Source organism: Carcharodon carcharias, chromosome 15, assembly GCF_017639515.1.
Source record: "Carcharodon carcharias isolate sCarCar2 chromosome 15, sCarCar2.pri, whole genome shotgun sequence".
Classification (NCBI taxonomy): Eukaryota; Metazoa; Chordata; class Chondrichthyes; order Lamniformes; family Lamnidae; genus Carcharodon; species Carcharodon carcharias.
This window is the reverse complement of record NC_054481.1, coordinates 91,755,524-91,779,860: the sequence shown is the minus strand read 5'-3', so window position 1 is coordinate 91,779,860 and position 24,337 is coordinate 91,755,524. Positions and strand designations below refer to the sequence as shown.

General features: G+C 41.0%; 1 protein-coding gene across 2 annotated transcripts in view; it reads right to left on the bottom strand.

Annotated features, from left to right (window-relative positions):
• nphp4 (nephronophthisis 4) overlaps positions 1–24,337 on the bottom strand; it is a 475,487-nt gene that overhangs the window by 127,588 nt on the left and 323,562 nt on the right. For both annotated transcript variants that reach the window (XR_005945404.1, XM_041207356.1), the window contains exon 12: positions 13,299–13,429. Coding sequence is in view for 1 of the 2 variants with exons in the window: in XM_041207356.1 (XP_041063290.1) it covers positions 13,299–13,429 (131 nt within the window). In the remaining variant the exon portion in view is untranslated. The remainder of the gene's footprint in view (positions 1–13,298; positions 13,430–24,337) is intronic.

Genomic DNA, 24,337 nt, shown 5'->3' with positions numbered 1-24,337 from the left:
GATCCTTCACTTTGAGGTCTATGTCTCCTGGCCCTTGTAGCTTTAGTTCAGATGGTTGGATTTCTACTTCCTTAAGTCAGACCTGAAGCCAGTCCAATTTGTCTAATAAGGCTGTGACCCCAGCCCTAGTGTCCAGTTTAAATTCTGTTCTGTATCCTTGGACTTGCAACTCTGCAGACCAGAACTGCTCATCCAAATCTGTGGCTTCTCCTAGGAAATCGTCAGGTTGAAACGCTGTATTCCCAATTTCCTGCACTTCAAAATGGTTGGAAGCTTGTTCCAACTTTCTTCCCCTAACTTGAACTTTAGATCTGCAGAATTGTTTAAAATGTCCGGGCTTGACATAGAAAAAGCATTCAGCTCCCCCTGCTGGGCAGGCTTGCGCTGATGCTGTTTTGTGGCACTGCATCTGAAACATTTTAACATTGGGCCCACATACTGGATCAACCCCTCCCAAGCTTCAATGTCACCCCGAAATACCATTTGATTCTGCTGTCACAGCTCTGCCTGCTTTGCAAACTGTTCAGCCTTCTCTAACGTTAAATCCTCTTTGGTTTGCAAAACATCTGGCAGCACATTGATGAGCACACTGACTATGATGCAATCACAAATTCACTCATGCTTTAAAGCTTAATTACTACAATTACTGGCAGTCAATACAAGTCATTAATAAATGAATCAATGGATTCACCTGGCTTTTGGTTCCTCTGTATCTTGTCCATACAATGACCAGGACCTTCTTTGGACTGAAGTGAATATTAAAGGCCATCATAACCTCCTTGTGGGTCTCTTCGACTCCATGTCACACCAGGACATCATCAGTTGTGGCTCCAATTACATATAAAAGGGTACAGACCTGGGCTTTTGGGCTTTTTCTTGTAAATCCAAAGATGGTCAGTACCTTTCAAACTGTCTCCTTCAGAGCTCCCATTGTTGTCCTTGCTGCAGGCCTTCAATGTGTTGGGAGGGGTGTGGAAGGGGTAATGGCTGTCGACATTGTCTATGGTTCACTGTTCCCTATCAAGGTATGTTTCAATTGTTCTTCTTTGTTGCAAAATTGAGCTGTTCCAAGGACTTCACACCTGGATTACCAAACTGTGGTCTGTTTCTTAAACTATGGCCTCCAGCACTGCCACCATGTTTTGATGAGGTTTTACCTTATCTATGAGTGACCTGAAGATACTTGGTATATAGTTTTTCTTTAAACTATCTATTAGAACTATTTTCAAAGACCTTGTGATAAGTTTATTGCTCTATGTACTGTGTCTTGCTCTCTTGGAGCCTCTTGGTCATCTGACACTGATGTCATGCTTACATCATCATTAACATCATTGCCTCATTAACATAGCCATTAAGCCTTTGCTCTACAATGACCTCAGCATTCTCTAATGAACATTGCAGCAATCATGTGAAAAGATCCTTACATTATTGCTCGTGTGTGGCTAACTAATGTATGCTTTCATGTCTATGCCTGATTTTCTTTTAGAATATCTGATTAAAATTGCTCCTGTATGTATAGAACCCTTGACAATAATAAACAATAGTATTCTCATTTCCTTGAGGGTTTCAGGATGGATCACATAATGCCCTAATGACACTCAACTTGAATTTCTTCAAAGTATGCTCCTCTCATAAACTAATGAACCAAAACAAGATTTGAAAATTGACCCTAGTTTTCAACTGTTAAGTGGATAGGATGAAGCTCAATTGCCACATCCGTCATTTCCTAGTTTTTACAGTTTTCACAGAATTATATAGAATGCCATAGAAGTGATTAGACAGAAACAAGCCACTTGACTCAACCAGTCTGTGTTGTTGATTCTTCCCAAGAGGAGTAGCACTAATTTAAAGTGCCACCATTGTTCCCATATCCATTTATCACCTTTTCCTTTAATCTAATGGATTCAGTCTAATGGATTCTTAAATGGTGATATTTAAACAATGTTCTTTGCTTCGCTCATGATCTCTGGTAGTGCCACAGCTGCCTCATTACCCTCCATAAAGCAGAGCTTTTCCTGTTCTGTATCATAAATGTCTCAGATCTGGGGAGAACAATTGGGTAAGCTCCAAAAATGGGTGCAGGGGTCACAATTTGCGATTAAGTTGCGGCCGTTCTTCTGACAAAGACAGCCTGCAAATTTCACGCCGGCTGCTAATTAGAATGATAGTAGCACTCAGCCCAGTGCTAACAGTACTGTTAAATGGTTGCATGGGGAGAGGGGGAGTCAAGTTCACATAAGGCATGCACCACTTAAAGCTTCAAGGTAGGCATTCCTGGAAGAGAGGTCCAACCCTGACTTTGTTATCAAACCTGCCGACAATGGTGGTGCTGTTGTTGTCTGGCGTACTGACCTTTACATTGCAGAGGCTGAGCGTCAACTCTCGGACTCACTGCCACCACTTAAAGCTAGCCTGCACCTTTTAAGGTGGAGATGCATTCTGGCTTCTGCATAGGCTGAAAGTGGCTGGGGAAGACTGTTCAAGCAGAAAGAACTCAGAATAATAGGTCAACAGGGCAGAGATTCCTACAATGGAGCAACTAGAGGCCTTGGTGCAATGGAGCAGACAGGGGGAGAGAGGGCCCCTATCCACTGGGAACCATCACACCATCCAGATAGCCACTTTGAAGGGATTGGGAGCAGATGGCCATGACAGTTAATGCAAGCAGTGTAGCCCTGAGGATCTGGATGCAGTTCTGAAACAAGGGGTGGCCTTCCATCTCAACTCTCTTGTTCTCTCAGCTCTGACTTTACTGACCTCCTTCCCTCCCTAAAAATCTTCCTCCATATAAACTCTCCCACCCATTCACATAGCCACCACACCACCATCACCCTGTCCCCAACTCCAACCCTCCCTCATCTCCTCAACTGCTGAAATCCCCATCCATGTCTTTGTTACCTCTAGTCTAGAGTATTCCAATGCTGTTCTAGTTAGCTTTCAACCTTTCACCCAACATAAACCCGTGCTCATCCAAAACCCTGCTATCCCAATCTTTAACTCTCTCCAAATTTTGTTCACCCATACACCTGTGCTCCATGCCCTGACCCCACCTTATCTCTGTTACCTTCTCCAGCCCACAACCTTCAAAATTTCTGCAATGCTCCAATTCTGGTCTTTTGCTCATCCCCAATTTCAATTGCTCCACCATTGGCGACCTTGTCCCTCAGCTCTGGAATTCCCTCCCAACTCATTCTCCTCATTTATGATGCTCCTAAAAACCTAACTCTTTGATCAAGTCATCTTTCCTGATTCTCCTGTCGAAAAAATGGCAGAAATGTTTTTATGATATTGCTCTTGTTAAGCGCCTTGCAATGTTATACTATGTTAAATGCTTATTATGAGTGTAAGTTGTTGTTATGTCGGATGGAAGGAGACTGGCCAGCAGCGCATTGGAATAGTCAAGTTTAATGGTAGCAAAGCACGGATGAGTGTTACAGCAGCAGATAAGCTGAGGCAGGTTCAGAGAGGGGTAATGTTACAGAGGTGGAAGTTGGCAGTCTTGTTGATGTAGCGGATATGTGATTAGAATTTCATCTCGGGATCAAATATAATACTGAGGTTACAAATGATCTGGCTCAGCTTCAGATGGAAACAGTGATCAAGGGACAGAGATTGTGGTGGGGACCAAAGACAATGGGCAGAATTTTCTGCCTACCGGACAGGAGGGCCTGACCCAATCTCCGGTGGGCGGGGTGCTGATCCCTGCTGGAGAAGCGGGCCCCACTGCCATTTTACATGGGTGGGCCAATTAAGGCCTGCCCAGCGTGACGTCCATCAGGAAGCGCTATGCGCTTCCTGTGCGGGTGGGGGGGATTCCACAAAAGTGAGAGTGCGCTCTTTCGCACATGCGCACAAAAGAGTGCACATCTCCCTGAGGCTAAGTGCTGCCTCGGGGAGATCGCTGACAATTTAAAAAATGTTAAAAGTAGAGAAAAAAAATCCTTAACATGTCCCCCTCATGTGACAATGTCACATGAGATGGGACATGTTCATAAATAACACTATAACTTTATTAAGCTTTTTAAATCCCTACATGAAACCTCATCCCGCCAGTGGATGAGGTTTCATGTTTTTTCTGAAGCCCGCCAGGGCTCCTAGCCTGCCCGCCAACCTTAAGGTTAGACAGGCAGGTCCTTTAATTGTTTCAATGATCCTGTCAATGGCCTCAATTGGCCACTGACAGGTCAGCGGGCCCGCAGCTGATTTTGCTGCCGGCCTGCCTTCCTGAAAATTTGCCAACGGCAAAATTCAGCCCAATGACTTCAGTCTTCTTAATAGTTAATTGGAGAAGATCTCTGCTCCTGCAATATTGGATATTAGACAAGCAGTCTGAGGGATCAAAGACAATGGGAGGTGATGGGCACGGGATGGGTCCAAAGAGTTGGTGGCTAGATAGATCTGAGTATCATCAGTGTACATGTGAAACCTGCTGTTATATTTCCGTGTATTATCGCTGAGGAGCAGCATGTACAACAGAAATAGAAGGGGGCCAAGGAAAGGTCTTCGGGGGATGCCAGAAGTAACAGAGCAGGGCTGAGACGAGCAGCCACTGCAGGTAACTATCCTGCTATGATTCAATAGATATGAATGGGACCAGGTGTAGACAGTTATACCCATAATACAAACAAAATTACTCAAAATACTCAGCAGGTGAGGCAGCATCTGTGGAGAGAAACAAAATTAATTTAGATGATCTTTCATCAGATCTGAAGAAAGATATAACTGTTAGAGTTTTTAAACCAGTGGAAGGTGGGAGGGGACAGGTAGAATAAAGGGAAGGTCTGTGATAGTGTGGAGGGCAAGAGAAATTAAATAACAAAAGATTTCATGATGCAACAGTGAAGGAGAGTGGTAATGAGTATAGTACAGAAGCAAAAGATGTGTCCGGATGAGGCATGAATGTCTATTAAGCAATGATTTGCATGCAACAGGAAGATATAAAGAAAAAAATAAGACAAGACCAACCCAACAAAACAAAAAAGAAAAAACAAATAGAATAAGGTGAAGGCAGAGGTTACGATTGAAAGTTGTCGAATTCAGAAGGCTGTAGAGTGCCGAGTCAAAAGATAAAGTGCTGTTCCTTGAGCTTACGTTGAGCTTCACTGGAACACAGTAACAGGCCATGGACGGAAAGGTCAGAGTGGGAAGAAGGTGAAGAATTAAAATATGTAACCAAAATTTCGGGATCAAGCTTGCAGACTGAATGGGAAGTGCTCTGCAAAGTGGTCACTCAATCTTACGTTTAGTCTCCCCAATGCAAAGAAGACCAGATTGTAAACAGCGAATACAGTTTACTAAATTGAAAGAAGTACAAGTGAATCAGCTTCTGATGGTGCTTGCTTCTCTCGGAAGGAGTGTTAGGGGCTTTAATGGTGAGAAGGGAGGAGGTGAAAGAACTGGTGTTGCACCTCCTGTGCTTGCATGGAGAGGTACCATATGGAAGGGAGGGTGGTGTCAGGGGTGACTGAGGAGTGGACAAGGGTGTCGCCGAAGGAACAGTTCCTTTGGCATGCTGCAAGGGGAAGGCAGGGAAAGATGTGTTTGGTGGTGGCAAGCGCAAAAATTGCAACACCTGTCCTTTCAGCTTCTCCCTTCTCACCAAGGCCCCAAACACTCCTTAACATTTAACATCATTTTTAATCTAAAACTCAGATAAAAGGTTTGACAATACAATCAATAAGTTATTCCTGCTCTGCAGCAGAAGATTCTTGCTAAGCCATATATAGAGAACCAGCATTCCTTATTGTTAGGATAGGTGACTTGGCAGAATCCCACAAAACATCACATGAATTTTTGCAGTGTATATTATTTTGTGCAAAAAGTTCCCAGAGACAGTGAAAATGCCAATTTCTCAGTGATCAGAAAGAAAAACCTACATTTACATAGAACCTTATTTGTCTCTCAGGACATCTCAATGTGTGTTCCATATGAGGAATTACTGTGAGCATAGTTGTACAGGATGGATGTTTCAAAATTATAGCAATTCACCCATTTTCACCCATTTTATTGAAAGGAGGGGTGAAGAAATATCATGACCACTATTAAATGTTAAATTATTTCTTCTTATCTACTATGGAAGCTTTACTTTAAATATCCTTTTCTACTAACAAGAGTGGCTGTGAATGTACTTCAGCTGGAGCTGCAGCATGTCTAAGCACCCTAAAGGATTAAAGAACTGGTAAAACACTCAAGTGTCAATTCTACAGACTTTTTAAACAAAATGTCAAAAATAAATACATAGTCAGCTTTATAGAGCAACTAAGTCCAGGGGCAGGATCTTCTGGTTGGTGAGCGGGGAAGGGGACCGCTCGCCGAAATGTAAGATGACCCAGGATGACGTCGGGTGGAACTCTCGACGTCACCCCACGTCATTTCCATTTTCAGATCTGCGGGGGGGGGCGCACACTCGAGTCAGCTGCGCATCCGCCGACCTGTCAAAAGCCTATTGAGGCCATTGAAAAACTAATTAAAGTCATTAATGAACCTGCCGATCCAACCTTAAGGTTGGTGGGCAGGCCGGGAGACTTGGCTGGCTTCAGAAGAAGCATGAAACCTCATCCATGGGCGGGATGAGGTTTCATGAGGGTATTTAAATTTTTATTAAAAGTTTCAATAAAAGTTATGGACATGTCCCTACTCATGTGACAGTGTCACATGAGGGGACATGTCAGGAAAATTTTTTTATCATTTGTGTTACAAATTTTAATTCCGAGCCAATCTCCGAGGCAGCATTTAGCCTCAGGAAGATCTATGCACTCTTTTGTGCGCATGCGCTCCCGCACTCCCCAACGCCCCGCAACGGGGTAAAATTTTTCCCCAGGTTTGTTTGTTAGGCTACTCCCAAGGACTAAAGGCTGGTGAATAAACAAGTGGTAATATAAAAATAGAAAATATAATATACTGAAATCAAATTATATACTTCACTGCTGATTTGGTTGTAATTAAATTGCTTAATATAACCATATCATACAGATCCGAAAGGCAGCTGAAATGCTCTTGCACTGACTCTCTGCAAGGAACAGACATTGATAGAAGTTTCGGTTTACAACATCGGCTAATAGGTTTTCTGGTGTTTGAAATATTCCACACAGTCAACTCTGGTGAATTGTGTGTCTTCTACAGCAGTGGTTTATGATGCAAGTGAGAAAAACATTTAAAATTACTGAACCCTTTTATTAACTCTGCTTCATTGTGCATCTCCATTCTCTCTGCATGTGAAAGTAAACACAGAGCAGCAAGCATAGGCTACAACTAAAAATTAGCTTCAAATTCACAAATTGTATAGTTTTAACACTGAATAAGTCAGTTCAAGGCAAACAACAGTACTTATACCATAAATTTAAGAGATTACAATCTTCCAACTGGGGAGAAGAAGTGACTCTTAGCTGGTCTAAACTAGAGTATCTGCATCTTGCAGCCTTCACTCTCAAGTGTGCAGATAGCAAGCAGTAGAAAAGTCTATTAAAAGATTACAACATCAAATAATTACACTGCGAATGTTGGTGATTCAAGGATATGGGCTCACTTGGTTCAGCTGTGATTGATTAAGTACCTCAAAGACATTGCTGACAATTTGTCAGGACTTTGAGATTAATGTGGGATTTTTCGATAAGACTGTCAGTTATCCTAACTTGATCAATAAGTTATTCCTGCTCGGCAGCAGAAGATTCGTGCTAAGCCATGTACTGAGAATTAGCATTGCTTGTTGTTCAGGCAGGTGACTCAGCAGAATCCATAAGACCATAAGATGTAGGAGCAGAAGTACGCCATTCAGCCCATCAAGTCTGCTCATGGCTGATCTGATAATCCTCAAATCCACTTTCCTGCCTTATCCCCATAACCCTTGATTCCCTTACTAATTAAAAATCTGTCTATCTCAGCCTTGAGTATACTTTAAGACCCAGCCTCTACAACCCTCTGCGGTAAAGAATTCCACAGATTGACCATCCTCAGAGAAGAAATTCATCTTCATCTCTGTTTTAAATGGGCGACCCTTTACTCTGAGATTATGCCCTCTGGTCCTAGACTCTCCCACAAGGGGAAACAACCTCTCAGCATCTACCCTGTCAAACTCCCTAAGAATCTTATATGTTTCAATAAGGTCGCCTCTTACTCTTCTAAATTCCAATGAGTACAGGCCCAACCTACTCAACCTCACCTCATAAGAAAATCCTTCCATACCCGGGATCAACCTAGTGAACCATCTCTGGACTGTCTCCAATGCCAGTATATCTTTCCTTAGATAAGGGGACCAAAACTGTTCTAACTAGTGCCTTGTATAGTTTCAGCAAGACTTTCTTATATTTATATTCCATTCCCTTTGAAATAAAGGCCAACATTCCATTTGCTCTTCCTATTACCTGTTGAACTTGTAGGTTAGCTTTCTGGGATTCATGCACAAGGACTCCCAAAACCCTCTGTGCTGCAGCCTTCTGCAGTCTTTCTCCATTTAAATAACATTCAGCTCCTCTATTCTTCCTGCCAAAGTGCATAATCTCACATTTTCCCACATTACATTCCATCTTCCACATTTTTGCCCACTCACTTAAGCTGTCTATAACCCTCTGTCTATACCCCTTATGTCATCCTCACCACTTGCCTTCCCATCTATTTTTGTGACATCCGCAAACTTGGCGATAGTACATTCACTTCCCACATCTTTGTCATTAATATATATTGTAAGTAATTGAGGCTCAAGCACTGATCCCTGTGGAACTCTATTAGTTCCAAAAATGCCTCCCTTATCCCAACTCTCTGTCTTCTATTATTTAGCCAATCCGCTATCCATGCTAATATGCTACCCCCAACACCATGGACTCTTATCTTATTAAGTAGCCTTATGTGGGGACCTTATCAAAGGCCTTTTGGAAATCTAAGTATATTACATCTATTGGCTCCCCTTTGTCTATCCTGTTTATTACCTCCTCAAAGAATTCTAATAAATTTGTTGGGCATGATTTCCCCTTTATGAAGCCATGCTGACTCTGCTTAATTCGATTATGTATTTCAAAATGTTCTGCTATTACATCCTTTATAATAGACTCCAATATTTTCCCAATGACAGATGTTCAGCTAACTGGTCTAATCCCACATAACATAATATCAATTTTTACAATGTGTATAATTGTATGCAAAAGTTACCGGAGACAATAAAACTGACAGTTTCTCAGCAATCAGAAATAATACCTACATTTATGTAGAACCTTACCAATCTCTCAGGACATAGAAAGTGTGCTGCATACAAGGAATTACTGTAAAGTAAATTGCCAAGCTGGAGGACATTAAAGAGACTGAATGAATCCATTTTAGGAAAGACAATAATGGGCTATTAGTTCCATGATCACGGTAAAGGGAATTTAGAGAGGTAAGCTCGTTGGACCTGCAGTTTCCTCTGTTCAAAACATTGCTATATATTACTATGTAACATGATGACCATTCTGCATATAAGATTCATAAACAATCATGGGTCATTTAATTAGCTTCTGATGGTGTTTCATGATAGACTTTTCGTTGTTTGAATATATCCAAGCTGTAAATTATTTCATCATTTTCTGTGGATTCTCTCATGACTGAAAAGTCCTACGCAGGATCGGCACGGATGCCCACAGAACTGGCAGTTCATATGTTGTTGTTGATGCTTGGGGGAACTTCTGCAGCTGCACCACCTCTGGCCTTCCTCTGGTCATGTCCGATGTTGCAAGTTTGAAGCAGATGGTCCTTGAAACACGTTGTAAAATAATTCATAACTTGCCTCCACATGGGCCAGTCAGCTGCAATAATTTCCTAAGAGTGGTGTGTGTAATGCCCAAAGTTTTTTTTTAGGGCATCTTTATATCATTTGTACTGACTGTGATGTTGTTTACCCTGAGACAGTTCCCCATAGAACACCTGCTTAGAGATTCTGTAGCTATCTATCTGGGAGAAATAGTCTTCTCATCTTAGTTGGATTTTCTGGAGGTTGTTCTCCATGCTGTTGAGCCCAGCACAATGGAGGACCTCGTTGTTTGAGATGTTTTCCTGCCATTGAATTCTCATGATGGGCCTCAGGCATCTTTGGTGTAAACATTCCAGAGTTTTGATGTGGCACCTATAGCTGACCCAGGATTCTGCATTATACGGCAAGATGCTAAGGATAATTGCCAGTGTTATGATCCCCGGAGGCAGGGAAAACATAAACCAAAATAACCAAATTTATTGAATGACCCCTAAATGAAGAAATTACCAATAAGATTCTACCTTTGTAGTTTTTATTTTAACACAAATCAGAATCCATGTAAAATAAACAAGAATTAACAGGCAAATTACAGTCAGTACAAACTATAAATGACACACAAAATACCAGGTATAACAAAAACTATTTCATTGGATTACAAACATTCATACCACTCCCTGGACAAATGTGGCACCACACGCAATAGGTGGAATCTTCTGTTCTTGGCAGGTGTCTCACGTGCTACCTGAAAAAGCAGCAATACACCTCTTCTGACTCTGAGGAGGAAGGCCCACTGTACCCATGTCCCAGATCATTTGCCTGGGCCTCTGGATTACTCATCCAGTGGCACAAAGCCACCATCTAACCCAGGCATGCGGCCCACTCACTTTCAGGCTACACCCTGTACACTGCACTGTGCACACCCTACACCATGAGAATACTATAATATATTTCTTAGCAAAGAGCAAAGGCAACACAATAGGTAATGGATATTTTAGGTTTTGTTTTTAATATTTCACAATGTGAGATTGAACAATGGAATAATGAGATTTTTTTATTAATTTACAGGTGTGTGTATCACTGGCTAGGCCAGCATTTGTTGCCCATCCTTAGATGCCCTTGAGAAGATGGTGGTGAGCTGCGGCCTTGAACCGCTGCAATCCATGTGGTGTAGGTACACCCACAGTGTTTTATGGAGGGAGTTCCAGAATTTTGATCCAGCAACAGTGAAGGAACGGTGACATATTTCCAAGTCAGGATGATGATCAAACAGGCTGTTTGTCCTGGATGGTGTCAAGCTTCTTGAGTATTGTAGGAGATGCACTCATCCAGGCAAGTGGGGAGTATTCCATCACACTCCTGACTTGTGCCTTGCAGATGGTGGACAGGCTTTGGGGAGTCAGGCAGTGAGATCCTCATCACAAGATTCCTAGCCTCTGACCTGCTCTTGAAGCCACAGTATTAATATGGTTAGTCTAGTTCAGTTTCTGGTCAATGGTAACCCTCAGGATGTTGATGGTGGAGGATTCAGCTATAGTAATGCTATTGAACGTCAAGGAGCGATGGTGAAGCAATGTGATATATTTCCAAGTCAGGATGGTGAATGGCTTGGAGGAGAGCTTCCAGGTGGTGGTATTCCCATATATCTGTTGCCCTTGTCCTTCTAGATGGTAGCAGTCATGGGTTTGGAAGGTGCTGCTTAAGGAGCCATAGAGAATTTCTGCATCTTGTAGATGGTACACACTGCTGCCACTGTTCGTCGGTGGTGGAGGGAGTGAACATTTGTGGAAGGGGTGCCAATCAAGTGGGCTGCTTTGTCCAATGATGTTTGAGATCACATAATGCATCTACAATTCCATAGCCCAACCAATCAGTCCTACTTTTGCCACTGAATAAACAAGGATCCAACTGTTCTCTCTTGTATCCAGGATGTGCAAAAAAATTCTCTATTGCTGCCTTTTCATGAAGAATGGATATAGTAGGCAGCTATCATGGACCATCCATCAGATTAAATTTTATATCCCAGGCCAATTAAAGCATGAAGTGATATTTCAGTTTCCTAATTAACTGAGATTCCCTAACTCAAGTATACAACTCATGGGTCATTCATTATGATCATTATTAAACAATGCACATTTTCACATTTAAAGGAAATTTTAAGATTGCTAGTTTTATATTATGTTTCTTCTAAAATTGTTAATAGTCTTTAAATTCATGACCTGGAAATTAATCCTCAGTTTTTCATTTCATTTCACTGTTTTTGAAAAAAGTTACTCATTGAAATTAATACACTTTAAAATATTCCATTAAAAGAGTGGTACAAAATTTTACCTCCAGCTATTTCAACCTCTGACAGGTTTCAGTATGGTCTGATGTACCTAAAGCGTTGATAGTCTTTTCAATTTATGCACTGGCAAGTACTGACTTGTGCCATACTATAATTATATTGCAAGGAACTTGCTAGTAGACACTAACATTGCATTGTTCTAATGTTGTGGAACCAAGAGAGAGCATAAACTTAAGAAGTCTGGAGAAATTGAGTTTTGAACAAATATGTAAGTGCAGGAACTGATGATTTCCCCTGTGAGCTATTTGCACTGTGGCAGAGCTTTTGGGTGGGATGAGATTGATTTGAAGTAAATTTTACCAAACTGCAAAGCCAGAAAATACACAGAAAACCATTTTAAGATATTGATTAACGTTGGTATGTGACACCATTGTGTCAATTAAGAAAGTATATATGAAAACATAACTTTTAAAGCAATGGAAGATTTGCAATTGCCTGAAAAAGCACTGTGAATGTTTTATGGACTCTGCCTCTGGTACTTCTTCAAGAGAGCTAGACAGACATTACTTTAAAATCCTGGGCATGTTTTCTTTCAACTTACAAATAAAATGAATTATTGTGCAGATTCACCTACCTCGATATTAGGTCTGGCTCAAATGGTCTTAGTCAATTCGCCAGTTTAGCAAAGAATGTCAAGATAAAATTCTGGGCAGCTAGAAAAGGTGATGCAGATCTTCCGCAGTCATTTGTATAAAATAGAAATCATTAACATGTCTGGTCCATCAGGAGCAGCCCTGCTCTTCAGTTCATTTGTTTGATTGACTTTTGTAGTTGAGAGCCAATTTTCATTTGAATGAAAAATTGTTAAATGAGTGGAATGTGGGAGATGGTCTGATTGATCTTGTCCCAACCGTACATCATTAACCTGAACCTTTTTTTCAATGGCTTAACCAATGTAAGACCATAAGAAAGCTCACTCCATTAATAATTCCATTGGGGATATTCCTCCAACACCTCCTGTTTATCCCCCATCTCCCCTGAAAGAAACCAAAGGTCTTGTTAATGACTCTGTACCTCTCCATAAGTATCAGCGCAGCTCCTTCTTAAAGGCAACAATTGACTCTGGATCAACTACCATCACTGATCGGGGGTCTGTTTCACAAAACTTATGAAACCATCTTGGCTGATGGTCTCTTCACTAGCCAGCCCAGCCAAAATGTTGTGAAATATTTCCCAATTTCAAGTGACATTATATTCTGCAAAGACTCAGACTTATTTCAATACAAATTAGATTCTTACCCTCCAGCATCTATTCCCAGGGCGAGGATTGGCGCTTGCACTGGTGTGAAAGGCAATTCTTGCAACTGTTCAACTGTATGAGACTCTGGAGCAGCACTGAAGTCCTTATCAACGGTACTGCCGTTAGGTTCCTAGGAGTACACAGGAAATAGATCAAACTGAAAACAGTTTTCATCTTTTAAAAAATGTAGACTATACGATGGTTTGTATTTTCCAAGAGACTTGCATCGTTACATTTGACTCAGTTACATTAATGGACTCCCTAAACAACACCAAAGAAAGAGGAAACTGTGGAGTAAGTGACTTATGGCATTGTTTATGGTGGTCCATGCTTTTCTGTGCTTCTGCACTTCTCCACTATTACCCCACATCAATAGCAGTTGGAGATTTATTTTACACAGCCCTACCTTCACTGAAAGCATTGCTGATTACAATTTGACTGGATTCCCACTATTTTTCCCACTGTTGCCACTTAAACTTAAAGGGTGCTAATTTGGTTCAACGCTGCTTCTGAGGGCTATCCTTGAATAATGCCTGGCCTCCCAATGACCCATGACATCTCATCTCCTCCTGCCCTTCCGCACCACTAATGCCTCCAGCAATGCATCCATCACTCTGGAACCCTCTACCTGCCCTGGTGTTCCTTTTGTAATAAATTACTTTGCAGCAATATTTTTGTGCAGCTTCCTTTAAGGTGCAGCCTGCCTTTATAATCAACAAACGGCACTTTCGGGGCCACCCTGCTCTGCAAAGAGGCCCCAGGCAGCCTGGAGGTCAAAGAAGCAGCGTTGAAGCCGCTTGGGTTAATGCTGCAATCATGCAAATGAGGTGATCACACAATAATTACGTGGTCCTCGATGTACATGGTCACAGGAAGGGTGTGAATTCTAATCCCTATGTTCAAAAACTAGCACAACATAACTTTTAGCCCAAAAGTAATGGGGCCAGTGTCCTTGCCATAGCATGTTTTATAGCTAACACAGCAGATCAGAGGGCAGGGGGGGGTTAAGAATTAAAAATCATGTAACACAACTTCAAGCCACCATTTACCCACTTTATCTCCTTTCAATGGCAATGAGTTGGGTGTCATATTTGTGTCCTGCTTTCCTTAAGCAAATGCAAATGTAAAAATTCTGAACTTCCAGTCTAAGATGTCCCTAATTTCTCCGTAGCCCTGAACAGGTTTCCTTTTCAGATAATGATCCAATTCCTTTTTGAATACCACGATTGAACCTAACTTCACCACAGCCTCAGACAGTGCATTCCAGATGTTAACCACTTGCTATGTAAAAAAATTTTTTCCTCATGTCCCCATTACCAATTACCTTAAATTTGTGTCCTCTAGTTCTCAATCCTTCCACCAAGAGGAATCGTTTCTCCCATCAACTCAGTCCACACCCCCTCATGATTTTGAATACCTTTATCAAAGCTCCTCTTAACCTTCTCTTCTCCAAGGAGAACAATCCCAGCTTCTCCAATCTATCTGCTTAACTGTAGTTCCTCTTCCCAAGAACCATTCCAGTGAATCTTTTCTGAATTCTCTTTTATGCCTTCACATTCTTCCTAAAGTGTGGTGCCCAGAACTGGATGCACTAGTCCAATTGACGCCGAGCCAGTGTTTTATACAGGTTTATCATAACTTCCTTGCTTTTGTACTCTATATCCCTATTTATATATCCCAGGATGGCGTATGTTTATTAACCACTTTCTCAACCTGCCCTGCCACCTTCAATGGTTTGTGCACATATGCATCCAGGTCCCTTTGCTCCTGCACCCCTGTTAGAATTGTAGTCTTCATTTTATATTGCCTCTCTGTGTTCTTCCTGCCAAAATCAATCACTTCACATAGATCTGCATTAAATTTCATCTGCTAGTTGTCCGTCCATTCCACCAACCTGTCCTTTGAAATTCTACACAACCCTCCTCATAGCTCTTAATACTTCCAAGTTTCGTGTTGTCCACAAATTTTGAAATTGTGCCCCCTACAACAAGGTCTAGGTGATTACTATTTATCAGGAAGAGCTGGAGTCCTAACACTAACCCTTGGGGAACTACACTTTTCCTCCAGTCTGTAAAACAACTTTCCACCACTACTCTGTTTTGTGTCACTCAGCCAATTTCACACCCATGTTGCCGTTGTCCCTTATTCAATACTCAAGTCTGTTTTGTGTCACCTTATCAAATGCTTTTTGGAAGTAAATCCTTTTCCTTCAAGTTTTTACTTAACAAATCTTCAGCAAAATAGCATCATACAAATATTTCCATGGCATTCAAGAACTTTCCTAATTTAGGAATGTGGACCACCAGAGAAAATGCAATCAAACCTGAACACAATTTGGGTATATAACTAAAGAGCAAAGACACAATGCAATCTTGCTGTGCCACCTCAAATTGCATTCTGGAGTGAACCATCCATCTTTACACGCTGTCAGTTCAAATAGGGAAGTGTAACCTCAGATTGAATCAGAGATGATCAGCTCCATTATTTTAGTAACTATACTTCATGACTGAAAAAGGTCAGTCACCAGAAGAACCTGAACTTTAAGCACTTGTCTTGTCCAAGAGTATTTAGTACAGGAGCAAGGTGCAGCTTCACTGTGATCTTTAGAGCAGTGCTATATTTAGAATCGAGGCAATATGACCTTGCCACACCAATAGCCAGCAAGCAAATGGGATCCTGGTGATTCTGTAGTTTGTTTGCATCACAAAATTCAGACCCTTTTCCAGTACAGAATTTCTGTGATCTCTAAATTTCCAACAAATTTCCTCTTTAAATTTCCAACAAATAATCTAAATGACATTGTCATGCTGGTGTATGTGTCACTGCAACTCTATACATTCAGGATTCTTTTACACAATCTAATACTGCATATCTTTATTTCTGTCGAGGAAGAAGTAACATTGTATGAAGGAAACGGTGAGCTATTAACAGTTCGCAGTGTGCTGTTTGCGAACAGTTTTCCAGCTGGACAGTCCTATTGCATGATGATGATTAATGGTGCAAAACACATTCAACTCCCAGCTCATTAATCATAGATACTCTGCATCTGCATTGTGACATCTACACCAGCGCGTGAGGTTTGACCATTTTGAAAGAGCGAAACAGTATGTTCATTATTTTTATTTATCAAAAGTACAGTTGAGCATCTTTTTTTTATAACAAGCTTGAGTAATAATCATTATTTTTTCTTTAAAAAAAACTGTTTGGTTTGGAATAGAACTGGTATATGCTGTGGCACTGCAGTATTACACTCGATGTTGTGGATGTTGTGAATGATCAATGACTACTCTATTGGATATAGCTGAATGTCAACCTTCAAAAGGCTGGGCTTCTTCAGTGGCTTAATTTACAACCCATCTACTAGTCTGATACTTACAGCTGTATTCTGGTTGCATCAGGTTAGTACCTCCTTTTCGCTGCTCGGCTCCTGCACAGGAGAGAGGTAAATGCATGCGTGCCTATATCTGTTGTACAGAGTTATCTTCTCAACGGTTCTAATGTTTAGAGGCTAGGAGCATGACACTCTCTAAACTTTTGTGGCAAATCTTGATAAATTTTAAAAGTGCCCAAGGGATTCAAGTGTTTCAGTGAGCACGTTTTAAACCAGATTTAACTGGAGTTAAACTTGATATATTGCCGTATCCAAGTGAGGTGAAAGTGCAATATTTAGGTCTTTTACTGCCTCCAAATAGGGTCATGTCAGGCCCAGCCTTGGGTTTTCCACAAGTTTAGCACTTCTCCAAAGCAGACATGGTTTTATAGTAACTAAATTTCCAGTATAAACTCACCACATGATTATTTGCAGAGAATTAAAAGGAAGAAAGGCTTGCAATTGCACAACACTTTTCATGACCACCGGATGTGTCAAAGGGCATTACAGCCAATAAAGTACTTTTGAAGTGTGGTACATTTTATATCCAATTTTCTTTCTCACTTGAAAGCACTGATGTATGTTGGGATGCTTTTCCATGTGTTCCAGCTACTCACCAGTGTCTCATTTAGAGGACTATAGACCTGGTGTCAAAGAACAATTTGACTATAAGGGGAAGACAGCAAAGACAGTTCCTGTTACTGCCCTAAGTCCACATACCAGTTTTTGCTACTGTAGGCCAACAGGCAGCAAACAGCAGCAGGGATACTGAACAGAGCTTTCCCCTGCCTAGGCCCAAGTAGTGAAGCCAGCTTTTGCATGCCTTCTGCTATCCTGCCGTATCTTAGTGCAAGCTGCTGTTCAACCCTGGGATCCCACTGGGCTATATGGCTCGGTTACACACTGCTTTAGTTAACTTATCCACTGGGGATCTATGTTTCCAGAGTATTTATCATGATATAATTCTGTTCCTGTAGCTTTTGTGGCCTAATTAATATTTAAGCGCAATCTCGATCAGGTTTGCTCTGTTCTTCGTCACTCCCATACATACAGGGCAAAGACATTTTTAGTCATGTCATTTGTTCTATAAACTTATGCTTTAAATATCTGCTTTTCTAAGGGTTCATCCATAATTGCCGAGATAATCAGGCCAATAGATTATTCTTTTTCCTATTCTATTCACAAAGTAGCATTTCCTAAATGTGACAATATTCCCGTTGAATCAATGCCATAAAGATGAATCCTAAGCGTTTGTGTCTGATCATTAATCCCCATTTCCTCCCCTGCCCATCACTATAGGGCCTCACCCAATAAGAGCACGATTGGAAAATAGTTGCAGCCCTTGATTTTGTGTCCATTCTACAGAATAATCACATGGAGCAGAATTTAATGCCCTCCCCCTTTGCGAGTTTGCTAGTGGGGAGGCATCTAATCAGGTTTGAGGGTGGCTGGTGGGGACCCCACCCACTTCCTGTCCCCACCCCAATTACATCCATGGCGGGAAAGCCCATGGACAGCATCCCTGCCCCTCTGCCAATTAATGCCCACTTAAGGCCTCATCCTGCCACCGCTGGTATTCACCAAGAGGCAGGCGATGTGGGAGGGGTGGGGGGGTGCTCATGATGCAGGGACCACAACAAGCAAACCTTGTTGGGGTTGCTGGGGGCTCCTAGGGTGCATAGCTCATTCAAAGACACTCAGTACCTGATCGAGGGACCTGATTACTTTTCTCCTGCCATCATTCATCTGCAGCTTGGGATCCAGCAACGATACAAGGGTGAGTGTTGTACCGGCAGCAGCCACCACCTCCCCAGTGGTGCTGCTATTCATTAGGTCTCTGTCTGGCCAGCAACTGTCAGCGATGAACCCTCCAACCCTGGCTTCTTTGATCCCTGGGAAGGCCCAACGCTGCCCAGTTAAGGTGCATTTAATTCAGCAGGCCTTCACTAAAAAAGGTGTCACAGGTGTCATGAAGCTATTAATGTATATACTTCGGAAAATATTTTTCTTTTAAAATAGAGGTTTGGTCTGCGGGTATGTCTTAATTGGATTAAAGCCAGCTAGTCTGTGTGCTTTGATGTACTAGTTTGAGATGTAAACAGAGAGGTAAAGTGCATTTGCATTTTTTCAATACAGCTATCAAGAAGCGGGGTGAAAATTTGACACCTTTCTGATAGATACCAAGCAATATGTTTATATTACTAATAAAATTGGTGTTATGAAAGGGGTTTCATTGTTAAAAGGTGAAGTTCAAAGAGGTTGTTGATACAATGAGAATTAACATTCAACGGGGATGGTAGGTATAACTTCAGTAGTTTTTCGGGTGTCAGGCAGAGGCAATGTAAGATCAAAAGGCAGCTGTAAGCTTCCAACTGGTCCAACTGGCTCCACAGTGAAAGAACCTCATTCTGAATTCGTAAGGTGAAAATGCTTTGCCTGGTGTTTTGGTTAAGTCTATGGGTTGCTGTTGCCTTAATGGAAGTTAGTTTGGGAGTTTGTTAAAAGTTATGATAATAGTAATTTGTAGCCATGTGTTCATATATTTTAACCAGTGTAAATTAATAAAATGCTTCATTCAGTTTAATGTAAAACCTCAAACTAATGGTCTGATTCCCAAATTTAGAGTTGCATCTCAAACAAAACACTTAAAATTATAGGTTATGACAGTTGTTTAAAGTTTCCCTCTGGGATTTTTAAATAACTCCGCTTTACTAACTGCATCAGTCATAACACAGGGTTCTCATCAGCTCTCCAGCCAACAGGCGAGACCCCCATTGCCTCCATTAAATAGAGTTCATGGGGTAGGGAAAGTATATATTGTGATGCATAAGGTATCACAATTCAGGGGCGGGGGGGAAGGTCAGGCTGGATGGGCCGGGGGGGTCTTTCCCTGTTCACATGAACGGATGAGAAATCAAGAGCTGTGATGGCACAGATTCAGTACGGTATCACTCAGCAAAACTCCAAACCTGAAGTAACGAAATGGAATACTTACCCCCACCCTATCTTATTGCTTGAACCTGTCTGAATTGCTACCTTTCCTTAATTTACTTTGAGTATACCTCTGCCAGCATTTTTACTTTGTTATTCTTAACTATCCATTTGGTCTTCCTTTTTTCTCTCTTTCTCCCTTTCTAATTTACCTGATCTATTTGCTTCTATCAAACAATGTCATCATCTATCTTTCTCACTTTCAACCTTCTCTGATCTGACCTTCAGCATTCCCCCCTTCTTTTTAATATCTATTATTAACAATTTCCTCCTGTTTTGTTTTTCTCTTCTTGTGCACATGATTCAATGGCACTGTCTCTGATTCTTCTTTTGCAATAGTTGTTATCCAGTGCTTCCGTTGACTTCTTCGTAAACTTCACCCTGTCATTTCCTTTTTTCAAGACATGGCCCATTATTGGTCTTTTTTCTGCCTTCACACTGTCATTTTGCCTCCGAGCTTCCACTGTATAGCACAATTTATATTGAGGCTGGCCTGTGGGAATCAGTCAAGTCTGTGTGCCAGACTAGACATCAGATCAGCTCACTCCATAACTCAAAATTTCAGTTTTTACATCTACTGAGCCTTAACAAGGTTGGCTTCCAAATACTCTGGGTTCAACCTGTTTATTAAGCTCAAATTATATGTTATCACTTTCTGCTTCAAGCATACACTTTGTACTCTTGTGATTCTCCTGACAGTTATAGATGGCTCTTATTAAGATTATAATTTCATAGTTACAATGCTGTGGCTTTGCTTAAGAACAAAAAAGAGTAAACATAATTTAAAAACATTAAACAGAATTTTAAAATGAATTGTACTTGATTTCCATACAACTTGTTTTTGCAACTTTAGCATTTAATATTTGCCTTGCACTTCTCTGATTACACTCACTTATTTTAGTGATCACTTCCATTGCTTTAAAATGATTATTTCAGCAAAATTACATTAATCTGGTACATGTTTTAAATGGTACGCTTACACTTTGAGTGCGTGAGTTGGTTACTTCTATAAGTGATTTTATTTTCTTAAAGCAATCAACAAATCTATTGTATCTTTTATCAAAGGTGATTGAAGGGAGCAGATCTGGAATTCTGGTACATATGCAGGGACTAAAAAGGAGAAAAGGAAGCAAGTAGCAAACCCCAAGGCTTGCACAGAATCAGGATAAGGGGATGGAAGTGAGTCTAGGGCCTGAGGCTGCAGCGGCACTGAAGCAGGAACGGCAAAAGGCCCAGGATTGTTGGCAATATGGTGATTCGCACAAACTATAATGTGGTTAGGGTTCAACTCAGATTGTTGGGCCTCAGCTGGATGAGGTAGTCCATGACTATTAGGGGAGGGTCTACATATAGTCAGGGATATGCCTAAAGGGTAATGAGTACGCTTGGTCACGCATGGGAGTGGGGAATTCATTACAGTAATTAGAAAATGGAATGGATTAAAGAAAAATGTAACATGTTAACATTTTTGTGAGTTTTATTTTTAGGAGTGTCTGGACAACTATCACCGTGACTGTATCTATGTAAATTATTTTTGAGCAGAATCTAACTGCAAATTTTTTTTTGGTGGAATGTTCAGAGAAAAATTAATTACTGAATAACAAAAGTAGAAGATAAATTAGAAGGCTGAATAACACAGTTAACACAGAATATGCTCAATGCTCCTGATGTACTTAATAGACATAAGAAATGTTATAATGACTGTCTTATTGAGGAATGTCGAATTTAATTTTCAAATAATAAATGAATACAATAAGATTTTCCATTCCTGCAGATGTTACCATTTCAGCTGGGTTATTTGGATCTTATGGAGCTCTCAAAGTAATTGTACAGGAAAATGTGCCTGAAGTGGATAAACCAATAATAAGGAATCAAAGAAAATTTCAAATTCCACCTAGTGACTTGAGCTAACTAATAATTAGCCTAGAGATGGAAATAGGAAACATTCATTTGTTAATCACTGAAGCTCCTATCTCGTAGATTGAAGTCATGGAGGAGGTTAACTGCTGGCTGTTAAGCTGCTTCCGCAACGTTCCCCTCGTGGGAAGGGTAGTGGTTGAGTACTAAGGTGATAGTGCGGTCAGCTGGGAATAGGATAACTGCAGGTGAACAAAAAAAATTGGCAGCTCATCTCTGATTGGGAAAACTTGTTTCCCGGCAACTCTCTATAGAAGGATTTTTGTTGTAATGGAGCCATCAAATATTATCCTCGCGAGCCTCCACCTGTAATCTTTCCTTCCCACACACCCCCCCCACCCCCAACTCCACACCTTGCAAAAGCATAGATTCTTAGCAAAGTATTGTTGCTGAAGTCTCAACAACGTTAAATTGTCTCAAGCAGGGTACTTGACTGTGGTGACACTGACAGCAATCTTATTTTATCTCAATGCAGACACTTACACAACTTTCTGGTAGGGGTCTCTAAAGTGATTGGGAGTAGGAACAATAGTTGGTTTCTTCTCTTTCTAGCTTTAAGAGGTATCAAGAGGATTTGCAGCACCCCAGTTACTACCTCAGCTGAGATAAACAAACTAAGCACAGAGCAGGAATCAAACCTAGTCTCCTTTGGCCTATACGACTTAGCGTGACACAGACCTTTCTTGTGCCAACTGGCTGCTTTTTGTCTGTAGTTACTAGGCAGAACACTGAAGCAGGGAAGAATATCAAAGGCCAGCAAACACTCATATGCTTCTCCAGCCTGTAGCACAACAGCAACAAGCCAGTCATGGAAGAAGAGTAAACCAATAAAAGATAGAAACAGGCTCAAAATTGAGGATGAGTGTAATACAACAAGCATTCTGAAAGATTACTTCCTCCAAGCAGTCACAAGGGAAAACTTAAGCAACACATCCTCACCAGGCAAAAGTATGCCAAGTAAAGTCAATGGCTTCACCATAAATCAGATCCAAGTCCTGGACAGACTAAATGTGCTCAAAACAAATAAATCCTCAGGGATAGATGGTATTATCTCAAAGCATCAAGAGACTAGGGAGGACATCTGTGATGGGAACAAAGCAACAGGAGTAAGCCATTTAGCCCCTCGAGCCTATTCCACCAGTCAATGAGTTCATCACAAGCATGTGGCCTAACTCCATATACCTGCCTTTGCTCTATACCCCTTAAGATATTTGGATAACAAAAATCTATCAATCTCAGTTTTAAAATTAACAACTAATCCAATACCAAAAGAGTTCATAACTACTGCCACCCACTTATATGTAGAAGTGTTTCCTAATTTTACTCCTAAAAGATTTATCCTTATTTTTTGGACTATTCCTCCTAATCCTAGACTCTTCAACTAGCAGAAGTAGCTTCTCTCCACCTATTCTATATGTAATATCTCAAAAACTTTGATCAAATCACCCCTTAATCTTTTAAATTCCAGGAAATACAACCGCTGGTGTGTAATCTCTCCTCATACCTGGACTCCAGGGCTTACATTATCATTCTGGTTAAACTTTGCTTGCACTCCCGCCAAGGCCGATCCATTATTCCCAAGGTGTAGTGCCTACAATTGTTCACAGTGCTCCAACTGTGGCCTAATTAGAACTTTGAATAGCTGTATGATAACTACTACCCCTTCCTATTCTCTACCTGTTCAAGACATTTTAAAGAATCATTGATGTACCCAACAATCATTATGAGGAAACCAGGAAAGGGACAAGGGATTGGAGTTGGATTGGTGGATTGGAAACAGGCCCACATTCAATCAGGGTGATAAGCCAGACACAAGAAACTTCCAAATCATTAACATCCCTGCCATTCTGCCTAAAATCATGGAATCGATTATTGGGGTAAGCAATATCAGAGTCAGCAGCAGTCTGCGTTGACTCAGAAGGGGAAAACCCTGCCTCACCAATCTCCTGGACCTTTTTGCCAAACTCACAACCCAAGCAGACTGGGAAAGCTCCATCAGTGTTCAGTGTTAAAAAAGGCTTTTGATAGGTTCCAAAAAGGAAGGCTCTTAATTAAACTCAATGGGAACAAAGGAACAGCAGTAGGCGATTCAGCCTTTCAAGCCTGTTCTGTTATTCAAGTAGATTATGACTGATCTATATCTTAACTCCACCTACCCACCTTCATTCCATAATCCTTTATGTTGTTGCCCAACAAAAGTCTTTCAATCTGAGTTTGGAATTTTCACCTGAATGAGCCATACAGATTTTTGGGAAGAAAGTTCCAGTTTGTTTAAAGACATGCTTCCTGAAATCACCCATGAACAGCCTATCTCTAATTTTGAAGTTATGTCTTCTTGTTCTGGACTCCTCACCAATGGAAATCGTTTCTCTCTATCTACCCTATCAACTCATTTGTTCATCTAAAACACCTCAATTAACTCACTCTTTAGTCTTCTGTACTCAAGGGAATGCAAGCCCATGCAACCTGTCCTAATAATTTAACCCTTTAGCCCTGGTATCATTCTAATGAATTTGTGCTGTTCCCACTCCAATATATCTTTCCTGAGGTGCAGATCGCAGAACTGAATGCAGTGTTCTAAATGGGGTCTAACCAGAGCTTTATGTAAATGTAATATAACTTCAACCCCTTTATATTCCAGCCTACTTGAGACAAAGGCCAAATTACATTCGCCTTTCTAATGACCCTTTCTACAAAATGCTCTCAAGATTCAAGTTAAACCATGGAAATGGATCAGAAGTTAACTGATGATTAGAAACA